Source organism: Phyllobates terribilis, unplaced genomic scaffold (assembly GCF_046119375.1).
Source record: "Phyllobates terribilis strain yellow unplaced genomic scaffold, ASM4611937v1 Scaffold_9__5_contigs__length_417890890, whole genome shotgun sequence".
Classification (NCBI taxonomy): domain Eukaryota; kingdom Metazoa; phylum Chordata; class Amphibia; order Anura; family Dendrobatidae; genus Phyllobates; species Phyllobates terribilis.
The window spans coordinates 399623520-399641368 of record NW_027362769.1 but is presented as its reverse complement, the minus strand read 5'-3'; the positions used below and the strand labels follow the sequence as shown (position 1 = coordinate 399641368).

The window sequence follows — 17849 nt, the reverse complement described above, 5'->3', positions numbered from 1 at the left end:
GACACGATGTAACAGCAGAATAGTGACTGCAGCTCTGGAGGTGACTGGAGTATAAGACACGATGTAACAGCAGAATAGCGACTACAGCTCTGGAAGTGACTGGAGGATAAGACACGATGTCACAGCAGAATAGTGACTGCAGCTCTGGAGGTGACTGGAGGATAAGACATGATGTAACGCCAGAATAGTGAGTGCAGCTCTGGAGGTGACTGGAGGATAAGACATGATGTAACGCCAGAATAGTGACTGCAGCTCAGGAGGTGACTGGAGGATAACCCATGATGTAACAGCAGAATAGTGACTGCAGCTCTGGAGGTGATTGGAGGATAAGACACGATGTAACAGCAGAATAGTGACTGCAGCTCTGGAGGTGACTGGAGGATAACACATGATGTACCAGCAGAATAGTGACCGCAGCTCTGGAGGTGACTGGAGGATAAGACACGATGCAACAGAATAGTGACTGCAGCTCTGGAGGTGACTGGAGGATAACACATGATATAACAGCAGAATAGTGACTGCAGCTCTGGAGGTGACTGGAGGATAAGACACGATGCAACAGAATAGTGACTGCAGCTCTGGAGGTGACTGGAGGATAACACATGATATAACAGCAGAATAGTGACTGCAGCTCTGGAGGTGACTGGAGGATAAGATATTATGTAACAGCAGAATAGTGACTGCAGCTCTGGAGGTGACTGGAGGATAAGATATTATGTAACAGCAGAATAGTGACTGCAGCTCTGGAGGTGACTGGAGGATAAGATATTATGTAACAGCAGAATAGTGACTGCAGCTCTGGAGGTGACTGGAGGATAAGACACAATGTAACAGCAGAATAGTGACTGCAGCTCTGGAGGTGACTGGAGGATTACACATGATGTAACAGCAGAATAGTGACTGCAGCTCTGGAGGTGACTGGAGGATAAGGCACAATGTAACAGCAGAATAGTGAATGCAGCTCTGGAAGTGACTGGAGGATAACACATGATGTAACAGTAGAATAGTGACTGCAGCTCTGGAAGTGACTGGAGGATTATACACAATGTAACAGCAGAATAGTGAGTGCAGCTCTGGAGGTGACTGGAGGATAAGACACAATGTAAGAGCAGAATAGTGACTGCAGCTCTGGAGGTGACTGGAGGATAACACATGATGTAACAGTAGAATAGTGACTGCAGCTCTGGAGTTGACTGGAGGATAAGACACAATGTAACAGCAGAATAGTGACTGCAGCTCTTGAGGTGATTGGAGGATAAGACACGATGTCATAGCAGAATAGTGACTGCAGCTGTGGAGGTGACTGGAGGATAAGACTCAATGTAACAGCAGAATAGTGACTGCAGCTGTGGAGGTGACTGGAGGATAAGACACGATGTAACAGCAGAATAGTGACTGCAGTTCTGGAGGTGTCTGGAGGATAAGACACCACGTAACAGCAGAATAGTGACTGCAGCTCTGGAGGTGACTGGAGGATAAGACATGATGTAACAGCAGAAAAGTGACTGCAGCTCTGGAGGTGACTGGAGGATAACACATGATGTAACAGCAGAATAGTGACTGCAGCTCTGGAGGTGACTGGAGGATAACACATGATGTAACAGTAGAATAGTGACTGCAGCTCTGGAGGTGACTGGAGGATAACACATGATGTAACAGTAGAATAGTGACTGCAGCTCTGGAGGTGACTGGAGGATAACACATGATGTAACAGTAGAATAGTGACTGCAGCTCTGGAGGTGACTGGAGGATAAGACACAATGTAACAGCAGAATAGTGACTGCAGCTCTGGGGGTGACTGGAGGATAACACATGATGTAACAGTAGAATAGTGACTGCAGCTCTGGAGGTGACTGGGGGATAAGACACGTTGTAACAACAGAATAGTGACTGCAGCTCTGGAGGTGACTGGAGGATAAGACATGATGTAACTGCAGAATAGTGACTGCAGCTCTGGAGGTGACTGTGGATAGGACACGATGTAACAGCAGAATAGTGACTGCAGCTCTGGAGGTGACTGGAGGATAAGACACGATGTAACAGCAGAATAGTGACTGCAGCTCTGGAGGTGACTGGAGGATAACACATGATGTAACAGCAGAATAGTGACTGCGGCTCTGGAGGTGACTGGAGGATAAGACACGATGTCACAGCAGAATAGTGACTGCAGCTCTGGAGGTGATTGGAGGATAAGACACGATGTCACAGCAGAATAGTGACTGCAGCTCAGGAGGTGACTGGAGGATAACACATGATGTAACAGCAGAATAGTGAGTGCAGCTCTGGAGGTGACTGGAGGATAACACATGATATAACAGCAGAATAGTGACTGCAGCTCTGGAGGTGACTGGAGGATAACACATGATGTAACAGTAGAATAGTGACTGCAGCTCTGGAGGTGACTGGAGGATAACACATGATGTAACAGTAGAATAGTGACTGCAGCTCAGGAGGTGACTGAAGGAGAAGACACGATGTAACAGCAGAATAGTGACTGCAGCTCTGGAGGTGACTGGAGGATAACACAAGATGTAACAGCAGAATAGTGACTGCAGCTCAGGAGGTGACTGGAGGAGAAGACATGATGTAACAGTAGAATAGTGACTGCAGCTCTGGAGGTGACTGGAGGATAACACATGATGTAACAGCAGAATAGTGACTGCAGCTCAGGAGGTGACTGGAGGATACGACATGATGTAACAGCAGAATAGTGACTGCAGCTCTGGAGGTGACTGGGGGATAAGACATGATGTAACAGCAGAATAGTGACTGCAGCTCTGGAGGTGACTGGAGGATAAGACATGATGTAACAGTAGAATAGTGACTGCAGCTCTGGAGGTGACTGGAGGATAAGACATGATGTAACAGCAGAATAGTGACTGCAGCTCTGGAGGTGACTGGAGGATAAGACATGATGTAACAGCAGAATAGTGACTGCAGCTCTGGAGGTGACTGGAGGATAAGACACGATGTAACAGCAGAATAGTGACTGCAGCTCTGGAGGTGATTGGAGGATAAGACACAATGTCACAGCAGAATAGAGACTGCAGCTCTGGAGGTGACTGGAGTATAAGACACGATGTAGCAGCAGAATAGTGACTGCGGCTCTGGAGGTGACTGGAGGATAAGACAATGTAACAGCAGAATAGTGACTGCAGCTCAGGAGGTGACTGGAGGATAACACATGATGTAACAGCAGAATAGTGACTGCTGCTCCGGAGGTGACTGGAGGATAACACATGATGTAACAGCAGAATAGTGACTGCAGCTCTGGAGGTGACTGGAGGATAACACAAGATGTAACAGCAGAATAGTGACTGCAGCTCAGGAGGTGACTGGAGGAGAAGACATGATGTAACAGTAGAATAGTGACTGCAGCTCTGGAGGTGACTGGAGGATAACACATGATGTAACAGCAGAATAGTGACTGCAGCTCAGGAGGTGACTGGAGGATACGACATGATGTAACAGCAGAATAGTGACTGCAGCTCTGGAGGTGACTGGGGGATAAGACATGATGTAACAGCAGAATAGTGACTGCAGCTCTGGAGGTGACTGGAGGATAAGACATGATGTAACAGTAGAATAGTGACTGCAGCTCTGGAGGTGACTGGAGGATAAGACATGATGTAACAGCAGAATAGTGACTGCAGCTCTGGAGGTGACTGGAGGATAAGACATGATGTAACAGCAGAATAGTGACTGCAGCTCTGGAGGTGACTGGAGGATAAGACACGATGTAACAGCAGAATAGTGACTGCAGCTCTGGAGGTGATTGGAGGATAAGACACAATGTCACAGCAGAATAGAGACTGCAGCTCTGGAGGTGACTGGAGTATAAGACACGATGTAGCAGCAGAATAGTGACTGCGGCTCTGGAGGTGACTGGAGGATAAGACACGATGTAATAGCAGAATAGTGACTGCAGCTCTGGAGGTGATTGGAGGATAAGACACAATGTCACAGCAGAATAGAGACTGCAGCTCTGGAGGTGACTGGAGTATAAGACACGATGTAGCAGCAGAATAGCGACTACAGCTCTGGAAGTGACTGGAGGATAAGACACGATGTCACAGCAGAATAGTGACTGCAGCTCTGGAGGTGACTGGAGGATAAGACATGATGTAACAGCAGAATAGTGAGTGCAGCTCTGGAGGTGACTGGAGGATAAGACATGATGTAACGGCAGAATAGTGACTGCGGCTCTGGAGGTGACTGGAGGATAAGACACGATGTAACAGCAGAATAGTGACTGCAGCTCTGGAGGTGATTGGAGGATAAGACACAATGTCACAGCAGAATAGAGACTGCAGCTCTGGAGGTGACTGGAGTATAAGACACGATGTAGCAGCAGAATAGCGACTACAGCTCTGGAAGTGACTGGAGGATAAGACACGATGTCACAGCAGAATAGTGACTGCAGCTCTGGAGGTGACTGGAGGATAACACATGATATAACAGCAGAATAGTGACTGCAGCTCTGGAGGTGACTGGAGGATAACACATGATGTAACAGTAGAATAGTGACTGCAGCTCAGGAGGTGACTGGAGGAGAAGACATGATGTAACAGCAGAATAGTGAGTGCAGCTCTGGAGGTGACTGGAGGATAACACATGATGTAACAGTAGAATAGTGACTGCAGCTCTGGAGGTGACTGGAGGAGAAGACATGATGTAACAGCAGAATAGTGAGTGCAGCTCTGGAGGTGACTGGAGGATAACACATGATGTAACAGTAGAATAGTGACTGCAGCTCTGGAGGTGACTGGGGGATAAGACACGATGTAACAACAGAATAGTGACTGCAGCTCTGGAGGTGACTGGAGGATAAGACACAATGTAACAGCAGAATAGTGAGCGCAGCTCTGGGGGTGACTGATGTCTGACCCCTATGTCGCCCCCTGGTGTCGTTGCAGTGTGTTCCACCTCTGACCAGTATCCTGTAGATTGTGAAGACGTGTGTGAGAACGGAGACGAGGACAGCGGCCCGTACGTCATCTACCCGGCCGGCCCGGGCATCGCGGTGCCCGTGTACTGTGACATGATCACTGACAGCGGCAAGTGGACGGTGGGTCCCGGCCCTGAGCCGCCTCCAGGTCGCATCTCGCTCCTGTGCTGATACAATTCATCTCTTTGGGGCTCAGGTCATCCAGAGGAGGTTCAACGGCTCGGTGGGCTTCTACCGGGGCTGGAACGACTATAAGGTTGGCTTTGGGAGAGCGGACGGAGAGTACTGGCTGGGTGAGTGACCGTCCTCCTCTTACCTCTATCCACGCCCATTATGGCCGCCATGGTGGACTGTGGAGACCCCTGTGCAGGACCAGTGTGGGCCCTTTACAGTCCAGTAGTTCATCATACTCCACCATTATGTGCAGCTTTGGAGCTGGATGTGGCCCCTCTACCTCTTGGGCCCTTCATCAGAGGCGGACATCTCTGGTATGTCCGCCCCTGATCGCCACCGTTATGTGCCCCCCTGTGGGCTGTCTCCATCAGGAGCCTGGGAGAGCTGGGTGGTCCACAGAGGGATCAAGCCCCCATTATACAGCCGTCCTCTCGTAGGATGGGGGATAACTCATCCTCCAGGTTACAGGTTGCACTGCAGAGCATCGCTCCTCCGCAGAGCGTCACTCACACCCGCCATGTCTCTTCCCATAGGGTTACACTACATGTATCTCCTCACTCTCCGGAATAAGTATGAGCTGAGGGTCGACCTGAGAGATTTCGAGAACAACATGACTTTCGCTAGGTACTCGGAGTTCTCCATCTCCCCGTACAGCATCAACCCAGAGGAGGACGGCTACACACTGCACGTGGACGGCTTCAGTGACGGAGGGGCAGGTAACTAACACAAGGACTCATGGGTAATGGGGTAGCCCCACTTCTACAAGCAGTGGTAGAGGTGGTCTGCAACCCCTTCTAGGGGCAGTAGTAGGGGTAGTCTGTACCCATTTCTGGGTGCAGTGGTAGGGGTGGTTTACAACGCCTTCTAGGGGAAGTTGCCGGGGTAGCTTGTCCCCCTTTTTAGGGGCAGTGGTAGAGGTAGCTTACATCGACTTCTAGGGGCAGTAATAGGGGTGGTCTGTACTAACTTCTAGGAGCAATGGTAGGAGTGGTCTGCACCCCCTTCTAGTGGCAGTGATAGGGGTGGTCGGAACCCCTTTCTAGAGGCAGTGGTAGGGGAGGTCTGTACTCATTTCTAGGGAAAAAAACACAAAATTTGAGCTTGGTTTAAGTTGGTATAGATGCAACACATAAACGCATGTTCACATTGGCCATAAATTAGAAAAAACCTACAAGAAGCAAATTGAACATAAAACCTGCTGTAAATAAATAAATATAAAGCAAAAGTGCATATAAATAAAATAGGGTTCTTAGTAACACTGTTTTTGATCAAGAATAGCATGAAAGCCATACAACCACAGCAAGGTGAACCCATTCGGGATAGTCCTACTTTGTCTAATATTAAAAACCTTACCATGTGTCAAAGTTGACCTCATTGTGCAAATAAGGGCAGATACCTTCCCTCGGCTGGTGTCTACAGTTCGGGACCCGGTCCTTTGTCTGCCCTTCTTCACACACTGAGGTCAACTTTGACACATGGTAAGGTTTTTAATATTAGACAGAGTAGGACTATCCTGAATAGGTTCACCTTGCCATGGTGGGATAGCTTTCATGCTATTTTTGATCAAAAACAGTGTTACTAAGAAGCCTATTTTATTTAAGTGCACTTTTGCTTTTTTATTTCAGGGTTAATGTTCATTTAGCTTCTTGTAGGTTTTTTAATTTCTAGGGGCAGTGGTAGGGGAGGTCTGTACTCATTTCTAGGTAGGGGCAGTGGTAGAGGTGGCTTACATCGACTTCTAGGGGCAGTAATAGGGGTGGTCTGCACTCACTTCTAGGTGCAGTGGTAAGAGTAGCCTATGCCCACATTCAGCGGCAGTGGTAGCGGAGGTCTGCACTGACTTCTTGGGGCAATTAAAGGGGTCATTTGTATCCACTTCTAGGTGAAATTGCAGTCTACACTCTGTTCTAGGGGCAGTGGTAGAGGTATTTTGTACCCATTTCTAGGGGCAGTGATAGGGTTATTCTGCACCCATTTATAACCACCTTCCTCCTCATTATCTGCAGGTGATTCACTGTCCTACCACAATGGAATGAAGTTCTCGACATATGACAGTGACCGTGATGTCTATCTCCAGAACTGTGCTGCGCTCTTCACCAGTGGATTTTGGTACAGAGCATGTCATCTGGCCAACTTGAATGGCGCTTACCTCTCTGGCGCTCACCTGTCGTACGGTAGTGGCATCATCTGGTCTCAGTGGAGGGGTCTTTACTATTCTCTGAAGACCACGGAGATGAAGATAAGACGGCAGTGATGTCCTGACTAGTGAAGAAGACTCGTTATATCGATGATTACTATTTCATCATATGGATGATTAGTAGAATCTTGTGATGCCAAGATATTCATGTGATCCTTAATCTGTAGCCCACACCCATGACTTGACCCTTTCTACCTGTGCTTGGATGTTGTAGACCCCCAGCTGACTGCTCTGCATGTGCCCAGCTCCTCAATCCTTGGTTTTCCAGTTATTGATCCTGTTACAGGTTGTTGTATCTTTTGAACTTGTATTAAATGCTCAATAAACAATGACACAATGAGCCTCGTTGTAAGAGTTCATGTTCAAATTATCCATAACTCACAATGGAAGACCATGATGTATGGTGGTGAAGTCGTCGGTTTATAGACGACGTCCACGGCATTGACTTTATAAAGGGTTCTCCACTTTGGACATTGTCTGTGAAATTCAGGAAAGGAACAGGTCCTCCGGAGCGAGAGACACTTTATAAAACTGTTCTACAGTCTGAGCTAGAAATTAGGGTCCTGAACTGAAGACCCTTCTAATAGTTCATGAAAAACCTAAAATAGGGATTATAAAAATGAGTTTTCTAACATGGACAGAACATTACTCTGGTCTTCGTAGTTGGGTGGTGGAGTCACCACAGCAAGATCTAAAACATTAGTTCACACGGCAGCAAAACATGATGGCCACTCTGCCTAGGATTTAGGTGATCACGCAGCCGGGTATACTGTTGTCTGCATCCATTGACCTAGTGTGGGGTCCTGATGAATGTCCCAGGGGAGCTCCGCTTGTTATCCCAGCCTCCATACTCTGCTCAGTCTTTATCTGCTCTTTTATGAGACCTTATAGTCATCACACTTTTTCAGTGGGAGCAGAGACTCTGAGCAGCTACAGTGTAATAAGTGGAAGAGAAGTCTCAGTAAAGGGGTAATCCAGTGTAAAGTCTTTGGTGACCATGAATAAAGGTGCTACATGCACCAGAAACGCGTTGGTGCACTCCTTACATGGACAGTATTTGGGTGTATAGGACGGACAAATAAAATGTATGTTTCTAACACCGTAAAGCTGCATCTACCTCCTCCTGTGGCCGATGCCATCTTCTTGTGTGTATGAAATGTTAAACTTTTTAGGGCAATTTGAGATAAACAAGTTGTTCAAATTACAGGTCCAACAAATTTCGAAAAATTTGACATGAATTTGATTTGCAACCAATTGGTTATTTCATCTCTACTAAATAGGCATCAGTTTCCTGACTATACAGTTTATGAGCGATCAATATCTCAAGGATGTGTATTAGCAGTAACAAATGTCCAGCAGGAGGTGAGCAGACCTCAGGATAAAAGTCTCTCGTGTATTAGCAGTAACAAATGTCCAGCAGGAGGTGAGCAGACCTCAGGATAAAAGTCTCTCGAGCAGGCAGACATGCGCTGTCTCTTGCTGCTGTGCAGGCTTTCTCAACCCAGTAATGAATCAGCCCAACAATTGGATTGACTGAGGGCTGCAGACAAAACAGGACAGGAAGGGATTGACAGGCCCCGATACCGAACTGCCCATCAGTCCATAAAAATCCAGGACCGAAACAGGCTGTGATAAAACCTTTAGAAAACTGCTCTTTGCTAGGGATATCCGGCTTTTCTGGATTCCTTGTATCTCATGCAGCTTTTCCTCCTAGTCATGAGCAGCAGATATACCAGCAATGCCCCATGACTGCTCAAATGTGTTTGCTCAGGGTCTGACCTCGGACCGAGTGCACCTGATGTATCCTGGCAGTATATGCCCTCTCCCCAGTACCTGTGTATTGTGACATGAGCAGTGCTGGAGGACCCTGGATGGTGAGTAGCTCATTCCATAGATCTGGTGCAGCTCCAGAGAAGTCTTGGAGATAGGAGAACGAGGCTTGGATTATAGAGGTCTTAGATCGTCACCTGCTCTGATTCTGTCATCTAATACACATCCTACTAATGTCTGAGTCTCGCTCTATAGATGATGTCTCCTCCATCTCTCATCACATTGCTGCCCCCTATTGGCTAGGTGTGACTAGAGCTGAACTCTTAATCTACTGGAAGGTCTTTCTGAAAAGGTTTGATGGCGGTGGTTGGGAAGACTATAAGTTTGGCTTTGGCCAAGTCTCTGGAGAATACTGGCTGGATAACTGCTTCTTCCTCTCTTGGGCGTCACTGGCTTCACATTTGGGGGGACACCACGTTGATTACTCGACATTCACTACTTCAGGTTTACAGAACATTTTCCTCGTGACCCAGAAGAAGACATATAGTCTTCGTATCGATATGGTAGACTTTGAGAACTACGCACGACATGTGACCTATGACTCCTTCTACCACTCACCTCTGGCCGTCAACCCTGACGAGGACGGATACAAGCTGGATATTTATGGGTTTAAAGAGGGAGTTCAGAAGAAAGCAGCCATCTACTAATCATGGAGAACCCCTCCATTATTTTTCTAATTCTTTTGTGGTCAGAAACTTTCCATATAAATCAGGGGTAGGAAAACTAGGCGCAGTTTAATCTTCTGTGGTACAACAAACGATAATGAAGATCTACCATGTAGTAATACCTTACCTTACACAGACGAAAGGCCGCCATGTTTAGGTCAACAACTGACCATCAGCCCAATCTGCAAAACTCGTGGGACTTTTTCATGACTTGTAGATTTGTGCCAAACAGACTTACTAACCTACTAACCTCTTCCCGAATTGTGACGTACATGTCCGTCACATGTGGGGTGCTGGGATGTAGAGTCGCAACATATATGAGGGCCAGCTGTGGTATACAGCCGGCATCTGCAGAAAGAGCTACTAACAGTATAACACCCTAGATCAACAGGGACCATTGCATCTAAGTGGTTAGACAACACAGTAGCAATGCAACTTGAAGACCGGAGAAGAAGGATTGGAGCACCGGGAGGCGAGCGAAGTGGCGGGTACAGGTATCGGAGGTCCAAAGAGAGGAGATTATGAAAAAAGTTATTGTTTTTATTCTTTTTTAATTTATTACTTGAAAACTAATTTTGCTTCAAATTTATTCAATGTGAATTGGGCAAGTGAAGTGATTCACTGATCCCTAGAAGCTTGGCACAGTAGAGCCCCGGGGTAGGCACCAACTCATCCTCCATTCTGCTTTAGCCCCAGTCCGGCTCAGGTGCGCTTTGCTTCTGCTTTCCCCTTCACAGCGATGTGATCCCTCCCCATGATGTTCAGGGCTATCATACCCCAGGTTTGTTTGGCTACTCAGAGGGGACTTTGGACTTATTTAGTTGGTGCTGCATTTCAGGAGGCGTCCTCTGCAGGTGCCCGGTGAGTGCTCTACAGTGGAGACATCAACCAACATTTTCTGCAGTGGAGGGAGAGAGCATGGATGACCCCTGGTGGTGAGATGAGCTCTGATCTTGTTTCTTTCAGGGACCAGGCACTGCCTCCACATAGTCACATTTTGGGGGGACACAACGCTGATCACTGGACATTCATCTCTTTTAGTGAGCACAAAAAGAAACAATAGCTCTATGAGTGCTGAGTGCTCAAAATTCAGTCTGGCAGAGTTGTATTTAAACATCAAAAACACTAGATGTCAGTAATAGAATGGTCACACACAACAAAGGGGCGGAACTACCGCCCGTGCAGCCGGTTCATTGAACGGGGGCCCCGAGGGAGAGGGGGCCCCTCCAGCAGGGCCGCCATCAGGGCATGACTGCCCTGACTCCAGTATGGGGCCCAGCCGGTAGGGGCCCCCTTGGGGGCCCCCCTCTTGTGCGTCTCTCTCCTCATGGGGCCCCCAGCCGCATGCTAAGAGCCGGGTCCGGGACATCTCAGCGCTCCGCTGCTGCGGCAGCGCCTTCATGATTCCCCTGACTTCCGGTCATGTGACGGCGCCGTCACATGACCGGAAGTCAGGAGAACCTGGTGTCAGCGATTTGGACGAGCGCCAGGATTCTGCAGGGATCGCATGGGGGTAAGTATAACAAGTTTTTTTTTTTTAAATACAATTTACTAGGAGTGGAGAGATGGGAGATGCACATGTGGTGGAGGGGGATGAGAGAGGTGCACATGTGGGGGAGGGGGATGAAAGAGGTGCACATGTGGTGGAGGGGGATGAGAGAGGTGCACATGTGGGGGAGGGGGATGAGAGAGGTGCACATGTGGGGGAGGGGGATGAGAGAGGTGCACATGTGAGGGAGGGGGATGAGAGAGGTGCACATGGGGGGGAGGGGGATGAGAGAGGTGCACATGTGGTGGAGGGGGATGAGAGAGGTGCACATGTGGGGGAGGGGGATGAGAGAGGTGCACATGTGGGGGAGGGGGATGAGAGAGGTGCACATGTGGGGGAGGGGGATGAGAGAGGTGCACATGTGGTGGAGGTGGATGAGAGAGGTGCACATGTGGGGGAGGGGGATGAGAGAGGTGCACATGTGGTGGAGGGGGATGAGAGAGGTGCACATGTGGGGGAGGGGGATGAGAGAGGTGCACATGTGGGGGAGGGGGATGAGAGAGGTGCACATGTGGGGGAGGGGGATGAGAGAGGTGCACATGTGGGGGAGGGGGATGAAAGAGGTGCACATGTGGTGGAGGGGGATGAGAGAGGTGCACATGTGGGGGAGGGGGATGAGAGAGGTGCACATGTGGTGGAGGGGGATGAGAGAGGTGCACATGTGGGGGAGGGGGATGAGAGAGGTGCACATGTGGGGGAGGGGGATGAGAGAGGTGCACATGTGAGGGAGGGGGATGAGAGAGGTGCACATGGGGGGGAGGGGGATGAGAGAGGTGCACATGTGGTGGAGGGGGATGAGAGAGGTGCACATGTGGGGGAGGGGGATGAGAGAGGTGCACATGTGGGGGAGGGGGATGAGAGAGGTGCACATGTGGGGGAGGGGGATGAGAGAGGTGCACATGTGGTGGAGGTGGATGAGAGAGGTGCACATGTGGGGGAGGGGGATGAGAGAGGTGCACATGTGGTGGAGGGGGATGAGAGAGGTGCACATGTGGGGGAGGGGGATGAGAGAGGTGCACATGTGGGGGAGGGGGATGAGAGAGGTGCACATGTGGGGGAGGGGGATGAGAGAGGTGCACATGTGGGGGAGGGGGATGAGAGAGGTGCACATGTGGGGGAGGGGGATGAGAGAGGTGCACATGTGGGGGAGGGGGATGAGAGAGGTGCACATGTGGGGGAGGGGGATGAGAGAGGTGCACATGTGGGGGAGGGGGATGAGAGAGGTGCACATGTGGTGGAGGGGGATGAGAGAGGTGCACATGTGGGGGAGGGGGATGAGAGAGGTGCACATGTGGGGGAGGGGGATGAGAGAGGTGCACATGTGGTGGAGGGGGATGAGAGAGGTGCACATGTGGGGGAGGGGGATGAGAGAGGTGCACATGTGGGGGAGGGGGATGAGAGAGGTGCACATGTGGGGGAGGGGGATGAGAGAGGTGCACATGTGGTGGAGGGGGATGAGAGAGGTGCACATGTGGGGGAGGGGGATGAGAGAGGTGCACATGTGGGGGAGGGGGATGAGAGAGGTGCACATGTGGGGGAGGGGGATGAGAGAGGTGCACATGTGGGGGAGGGGGATGAGAGAGGTGCACATGTGGGGGAGGGGGATGAGAGAGGTGCACATGTGGGGGAGGGGGATGAGAGAGGTGCACATGTGGGGGAGGGGGTTGAGAGAGGTGCACATGTGGTGGAGGGGGATGAGAGAGGTGCACATGTGGGGGAGGGGGATGAGAGATGTGCACATGGAGGGGTGAGTGCTGCACATGGGGGGATGAGAGCTGCACATGGGGGGATTGGGAGAAAATGAGCTGCACATGGGGGAATTGGGAGTAGGGGGATAGCGAGCTGCACATAATGAATGTGGGGTGGGGGACAGTAAATGATAAATGATGATGGGGTGGGGAGAGCACGGACATGATATAATGAATTGGGGCAGGGGGTGCATGTAAATAATGAATGCGGGGAGCAGGAAGTATAGAGTAGGGGGCGTTGCGGATGCAGGAGTGTAACTAGTAACAAATTGGCGGAAAGAGTAGAGGTTCTAATTAAATTATATATTAAGTGCCTATTTACAGTTAATGGGGGCATCGTGGTGGATTACAATTTATATTTGGAATGGTAGGTTGCATAATAACTAACCATATATTGATGGTGGATGCACGTCTGTATTCAGCTGGGGAATGTGCTCTAGATAACTGTGTTATTTTATGCAGAGACAAGTCCTGGCTGGAAGACGTGATGGCGGTCTGTGCTGGATGAAGGAGAAAAGCGAAGATGAAGGACTTCACCTAGAGACATCACCAGTGAGTCAGTGTATTACATGTACACTTACACTATATACTATGTACCGGGCTCCTGTGTATAATGTCACTGGTGATCACTGTATTACCTGTACACTGACACTATATACAGAGCTCCTGTGTATAATGTCACTGGTGATCACTGTATTACCTGTACACTATATACAGAGCTCCTGTGTATAATGTCACTGGTGATCACTAGATTACCTGGACACTTACATTATACATACCATGTATAGAGCTCCCGTGTATAATGACACTTATGGTAATATTAGTAATGTGGTGGTAATATTAGTAATGTGGTGGTAATATGTGGTCTGGTCATGGTGTGGCAGTTTTTCCCCCTTCTGTGTGGTATTATTCGGTCACTATGTTGTGGTAATATGTGGTCTGGTCATGGTGTGGCGGTATTCCCTGTATGTGGTATTATTGGTCATTTTTTAAAAAAAATGTATATGACACATTCCCTTAGAGAAAACTAAATAAAAATATATCTAAAAAGAGTATTGGATATTTTAAGAAAATTTTAATAGGTTAGAGTAGGGCCAAAACAAAAAAAATGTTTTGGCCAAAACAAAAGCTGCTGGCTATGTATGTGGCACCGTCACATGGCCGAACGTCAGGAGAACCTGGTGGCAGCGACGTGGACGAGCGCCAGGATTCTGCAGGGATCGCATGGGGGTAAGTATAACAAGTTTTATTTGTTTTAAATACAATTAATTAACTAGGAGTGGGGGGGATGAGAGATGCACATGGGGGGGTGAGAGATGCACATGGGGGGGGGGTGAGAGATGCACATGGGGGGGGGTGAGAGATGCACATGGGGGGGTGAGAGATGCACATGGGGGGGATGAGAGATGCACATGGGGGGGTGAGAGATGCACATGGGGGGGGGATGAGAGATGCACATGGGGGGGTGAGAGATGCACATGGGGGGGGATGAGAGATGCACATGGGGGGGATGAGAGATGCACATGGGGGGGGGATGAGAGATGCACATGGGGGGGTGAGAGATGCACATGGGGGGGGGTGAGAGATGCACATGGGGGGGGGTGAGAGATGCACATGGGGGGGTGAGAGATGCACATGGGGGGGGGTGAGAGATGCACATGGGGGGGGTGAGAGATGCACATTGGGGGGGGGGTGAGAGATGCACATGGGGGGATGAGAGATGCACATGGGGGGGTGAGAGATGCACATGGGGGGGTGAGAGATGCACATGGGGGGGTGAGAGATGCACATGGGGGGGGATGAGAGATGCACATGGGGGGGATGAGAGATGCACATGGGGGGGATGAGAGATGCACATGGGGGGGGTGAGAGATGCACATGGGGGGGGTTATGTTTACATAACTTTGTTGCCTTATGAAGCGCAGGGGTGGCCCCCAAAAATTTCTTGCACAGGGGCCCACTACAGTCTGTGTCCGCCCCTGACATCAGTAAAGTGCAAAGTGCGAGTATATCCTCGTCAAAGCATACGGCGAAACGCGCGTCAGGTCAACCCTTTTTTTTTTTTCTTAGATGACTTGTTCTTACCATGTTCTATCTAGTTATGCAATAATGGAGGTATATAAATCACATATTATTTATATTGTACCCTAATTAGTTACCTACCCCAGAACACCACTTTCTTTTAGGTTCTTTCGGTGCCTGTACCCTTACCTATTTTTTTAACCAATAAATATGCTATATTAATTCTCTATATATTGCTGTTATGTGTCATCTCTCTTTTGGCTCATTCATCTCTTTAGGTTTACAGAACATTTTATTCCTGAGCCAGAAGAAGACGTATCGTCTGCTCAACGACCTGAAGGACTTTGACGACATGTGACCTTATGAATCCTTCTGATGTCTGTCAGCCCTGATGAGAGATCCTGAAAGGACCGATCGCTATGTGATCGATTAAGTGGTTGTCACGAGATTATCTAATGTATCTTCATTTTTTTCCATCTTTTTCTAGAGTTTTTGACCTCGTGTTGGTGCCACAGATTACAGGAAGCCCCATTCAGCGCCACTTCTCGTGAGGAGCTCGTTTTTAGACCACCTTTCTAACAGAAGATCCAAAATGAGAATATTTTAAAGCTTTTTATTGATTTAGTGCCAGAAATCCAAGATTGTCTTTGTTCTCCATGACCGGTTGTTATAGCTACTAGTCGTGAACAGTTGTGCTCAAATATCTGTACAATGGATCCCAGATCACAGAAAAGGGACATGATTAGTGAAGAGCAAATCTGCCGATGTTCCAGTTCTGCAGATCTCTTCAAATTGGATTTGCATCAAAGTTATGAAATGCCAATTAAATGAGACTTTTTATACTCGGAGATCTCTTTAGACACAAAAGTGTAGAAAAAAATGACCATTCTGCTCACCTGTCCCACCATTTCACCCTCAGTCTCCTGTGTCACTCTCTCCTGCCTCTTCCTCCATCTTCACTTAGCGTCAGGATTTCGGCCACCAATTAGGTATCCGTGCGTTGTCTACGGCAATGACTCGGCTTTGTGCGTCGTGATGTCAGACGACTCGTGTTGTGATTTCATGACTTATGTCGTGATCCTAGAAGCCCAACCCATGCCGGCTCTCCCATCACAGAGTGAAGATGGAGGAAGAGGTACAAAACAAGTAAAGACGAGGTTTGAGGGAGCTGCACAGATGCTCGGATAGTTGGCTGAAACAGCAGTAGTCTAGAAATGTCCTCCTTCCACTTGTCCTTCCTCAGAACTCTTCACAGGAATAGACCTTACAAAAAGCCAAGATAGACTCTAGGGTCTATTTTACCTTGAATCTAAGTTGTGGTTGAGCTTTCAGTTGTTGCTTAGGCCGAGCTGTTGAGGTGACGCCATGAGATGTGAGGGTTCTCGTCAGTCACCACATCTCCACTGATTGTCTCCTCGTTAAGTCTTTTGATGTTTCTCTGGAGTTTTCCAGGACTTCTTTTATTGACTGATCTTCCACCTCTCACTTTTCTTTCTTTTGTAACTCGCATACAATCTTTACTTCCAGAAATTCTCATGGCCTGTAGCTAAAGCTTCTCTTTATTCCATTTCTCTTATAAAGTTTTCTTTGTGAGTTTTTTATTCTATTTTTTCTTAAATTCTGAGATTTTGACTTTCTTCAACCAAATGGTCTATTTTAAGGATGGTCTATTTTAAGCCCTCTTTGAAAGGCAGAAAGCACCCACCACACCTTTCCTTATCCTTCCAGATACTACAAGGTTAAGTATACCTGGTTTCGTCTTGCCGAAGCTTAGGAAGAGGACTTCTTGTTCCCAGCTTTCATCTGGGCTTCTTCCATCCCAGTGTTGGCCAAGAACCTCAGTCTAGTCTGCTCTCCCACGAAGGAAGATCAAGGGGCTCCAATGAGGCAAGGAACCCAATGGCCACACACCACTTATGTCTACTGGAGGGACATTTTGTAAGAGCATCACCCTGCGCCTCTGTGCATTAAGGTCTATACACCGTAGATCTGGTCATCGTCTGTACTGAGTGAGATGGTTTGTGTCTTCTAATCCTTGAGTTTCCAGGATCAGTAGATCTGGTTGGTCAGGTTTTGTGGATTTTTCATGGACACCGTCTTTTCTTCTTCAGAACCACCACCGGATTTTTAATCACTTTTGTAAGAAAACGTGGATTTCATGTTCTAGAAGTTACAGAAGTGGAGCCGCCGGCTGTGACCTGGGGGTTGGAGACTTGGATCATCTCTATTGATGTTGGTTTTAAAAACACGCTGCATTTTTTTTGCCACAGTTTCTCAAAATGGCAGCAAAAATAGTGGCAAAAGAAGGACATCGCTGCTGCAATGTTTGAAGCCGAGACTTTATACTAAGTCAGGAACTTCTTTTAGTTTGTGTCGTCGTTCACAAGAAATTCTCTACAAGACAATAATCAGTTTACATTTTTAACCCATCATGGAGGCTTCTGGTGTAGACAATGTCATGCACCAATGTCAATGGAAAATACCAGAATGGCGTCACCGGTAAGTCAGCCACCGGCATCGTGTGTCACATGGAGACAACTATTCCTTACAAAGATTGTGCCATTATCTGGTGATGGCGGCCAATAATGACCCAGATCTGTGTCTACAATCCACCTCCATAATACACGAGACCGACCAGTCAATAGTCCTGTAGAAACTGTGATGGAAAGACATAGTCGGTACTGAATACAGCAGCAGCTAGTCAATGGCCGCCTCT

At 48.4% G+C, this 17849-nt stretch overlaps 1 protein-coding gene across 1 annotated transcript in view; it reads left to right on the top strand.

The window, feature by feature from the left end:
* The window catches only part of MFAP4 (microfibril associated protein 4), a 40626-nt gene extending 32967 nt beyond the window's left edge, over positions 1–7659 (top strand). The window contains exons 3-6 of the mRNA XM_073648889.1: positions 4917–5068; positions 5145–5241; positions 5656–5838; positions 7129–7659. Coding sequence (XP_073504990.1) covers positions 4917–5068; positions 5145–5241; positions 5656–5838; positions 7129–7376 — 680 coding nt within the window. The 3' untranslated portion in view covers positions 7377–7659. The remainder of the gene's footprint in view (positions 1–4916; positions 5069–5144; positions 5242–5655; positions 5839–7128) is intronic.
* Positions 7660–17849: the final 10190 nt, after the last annotated feature.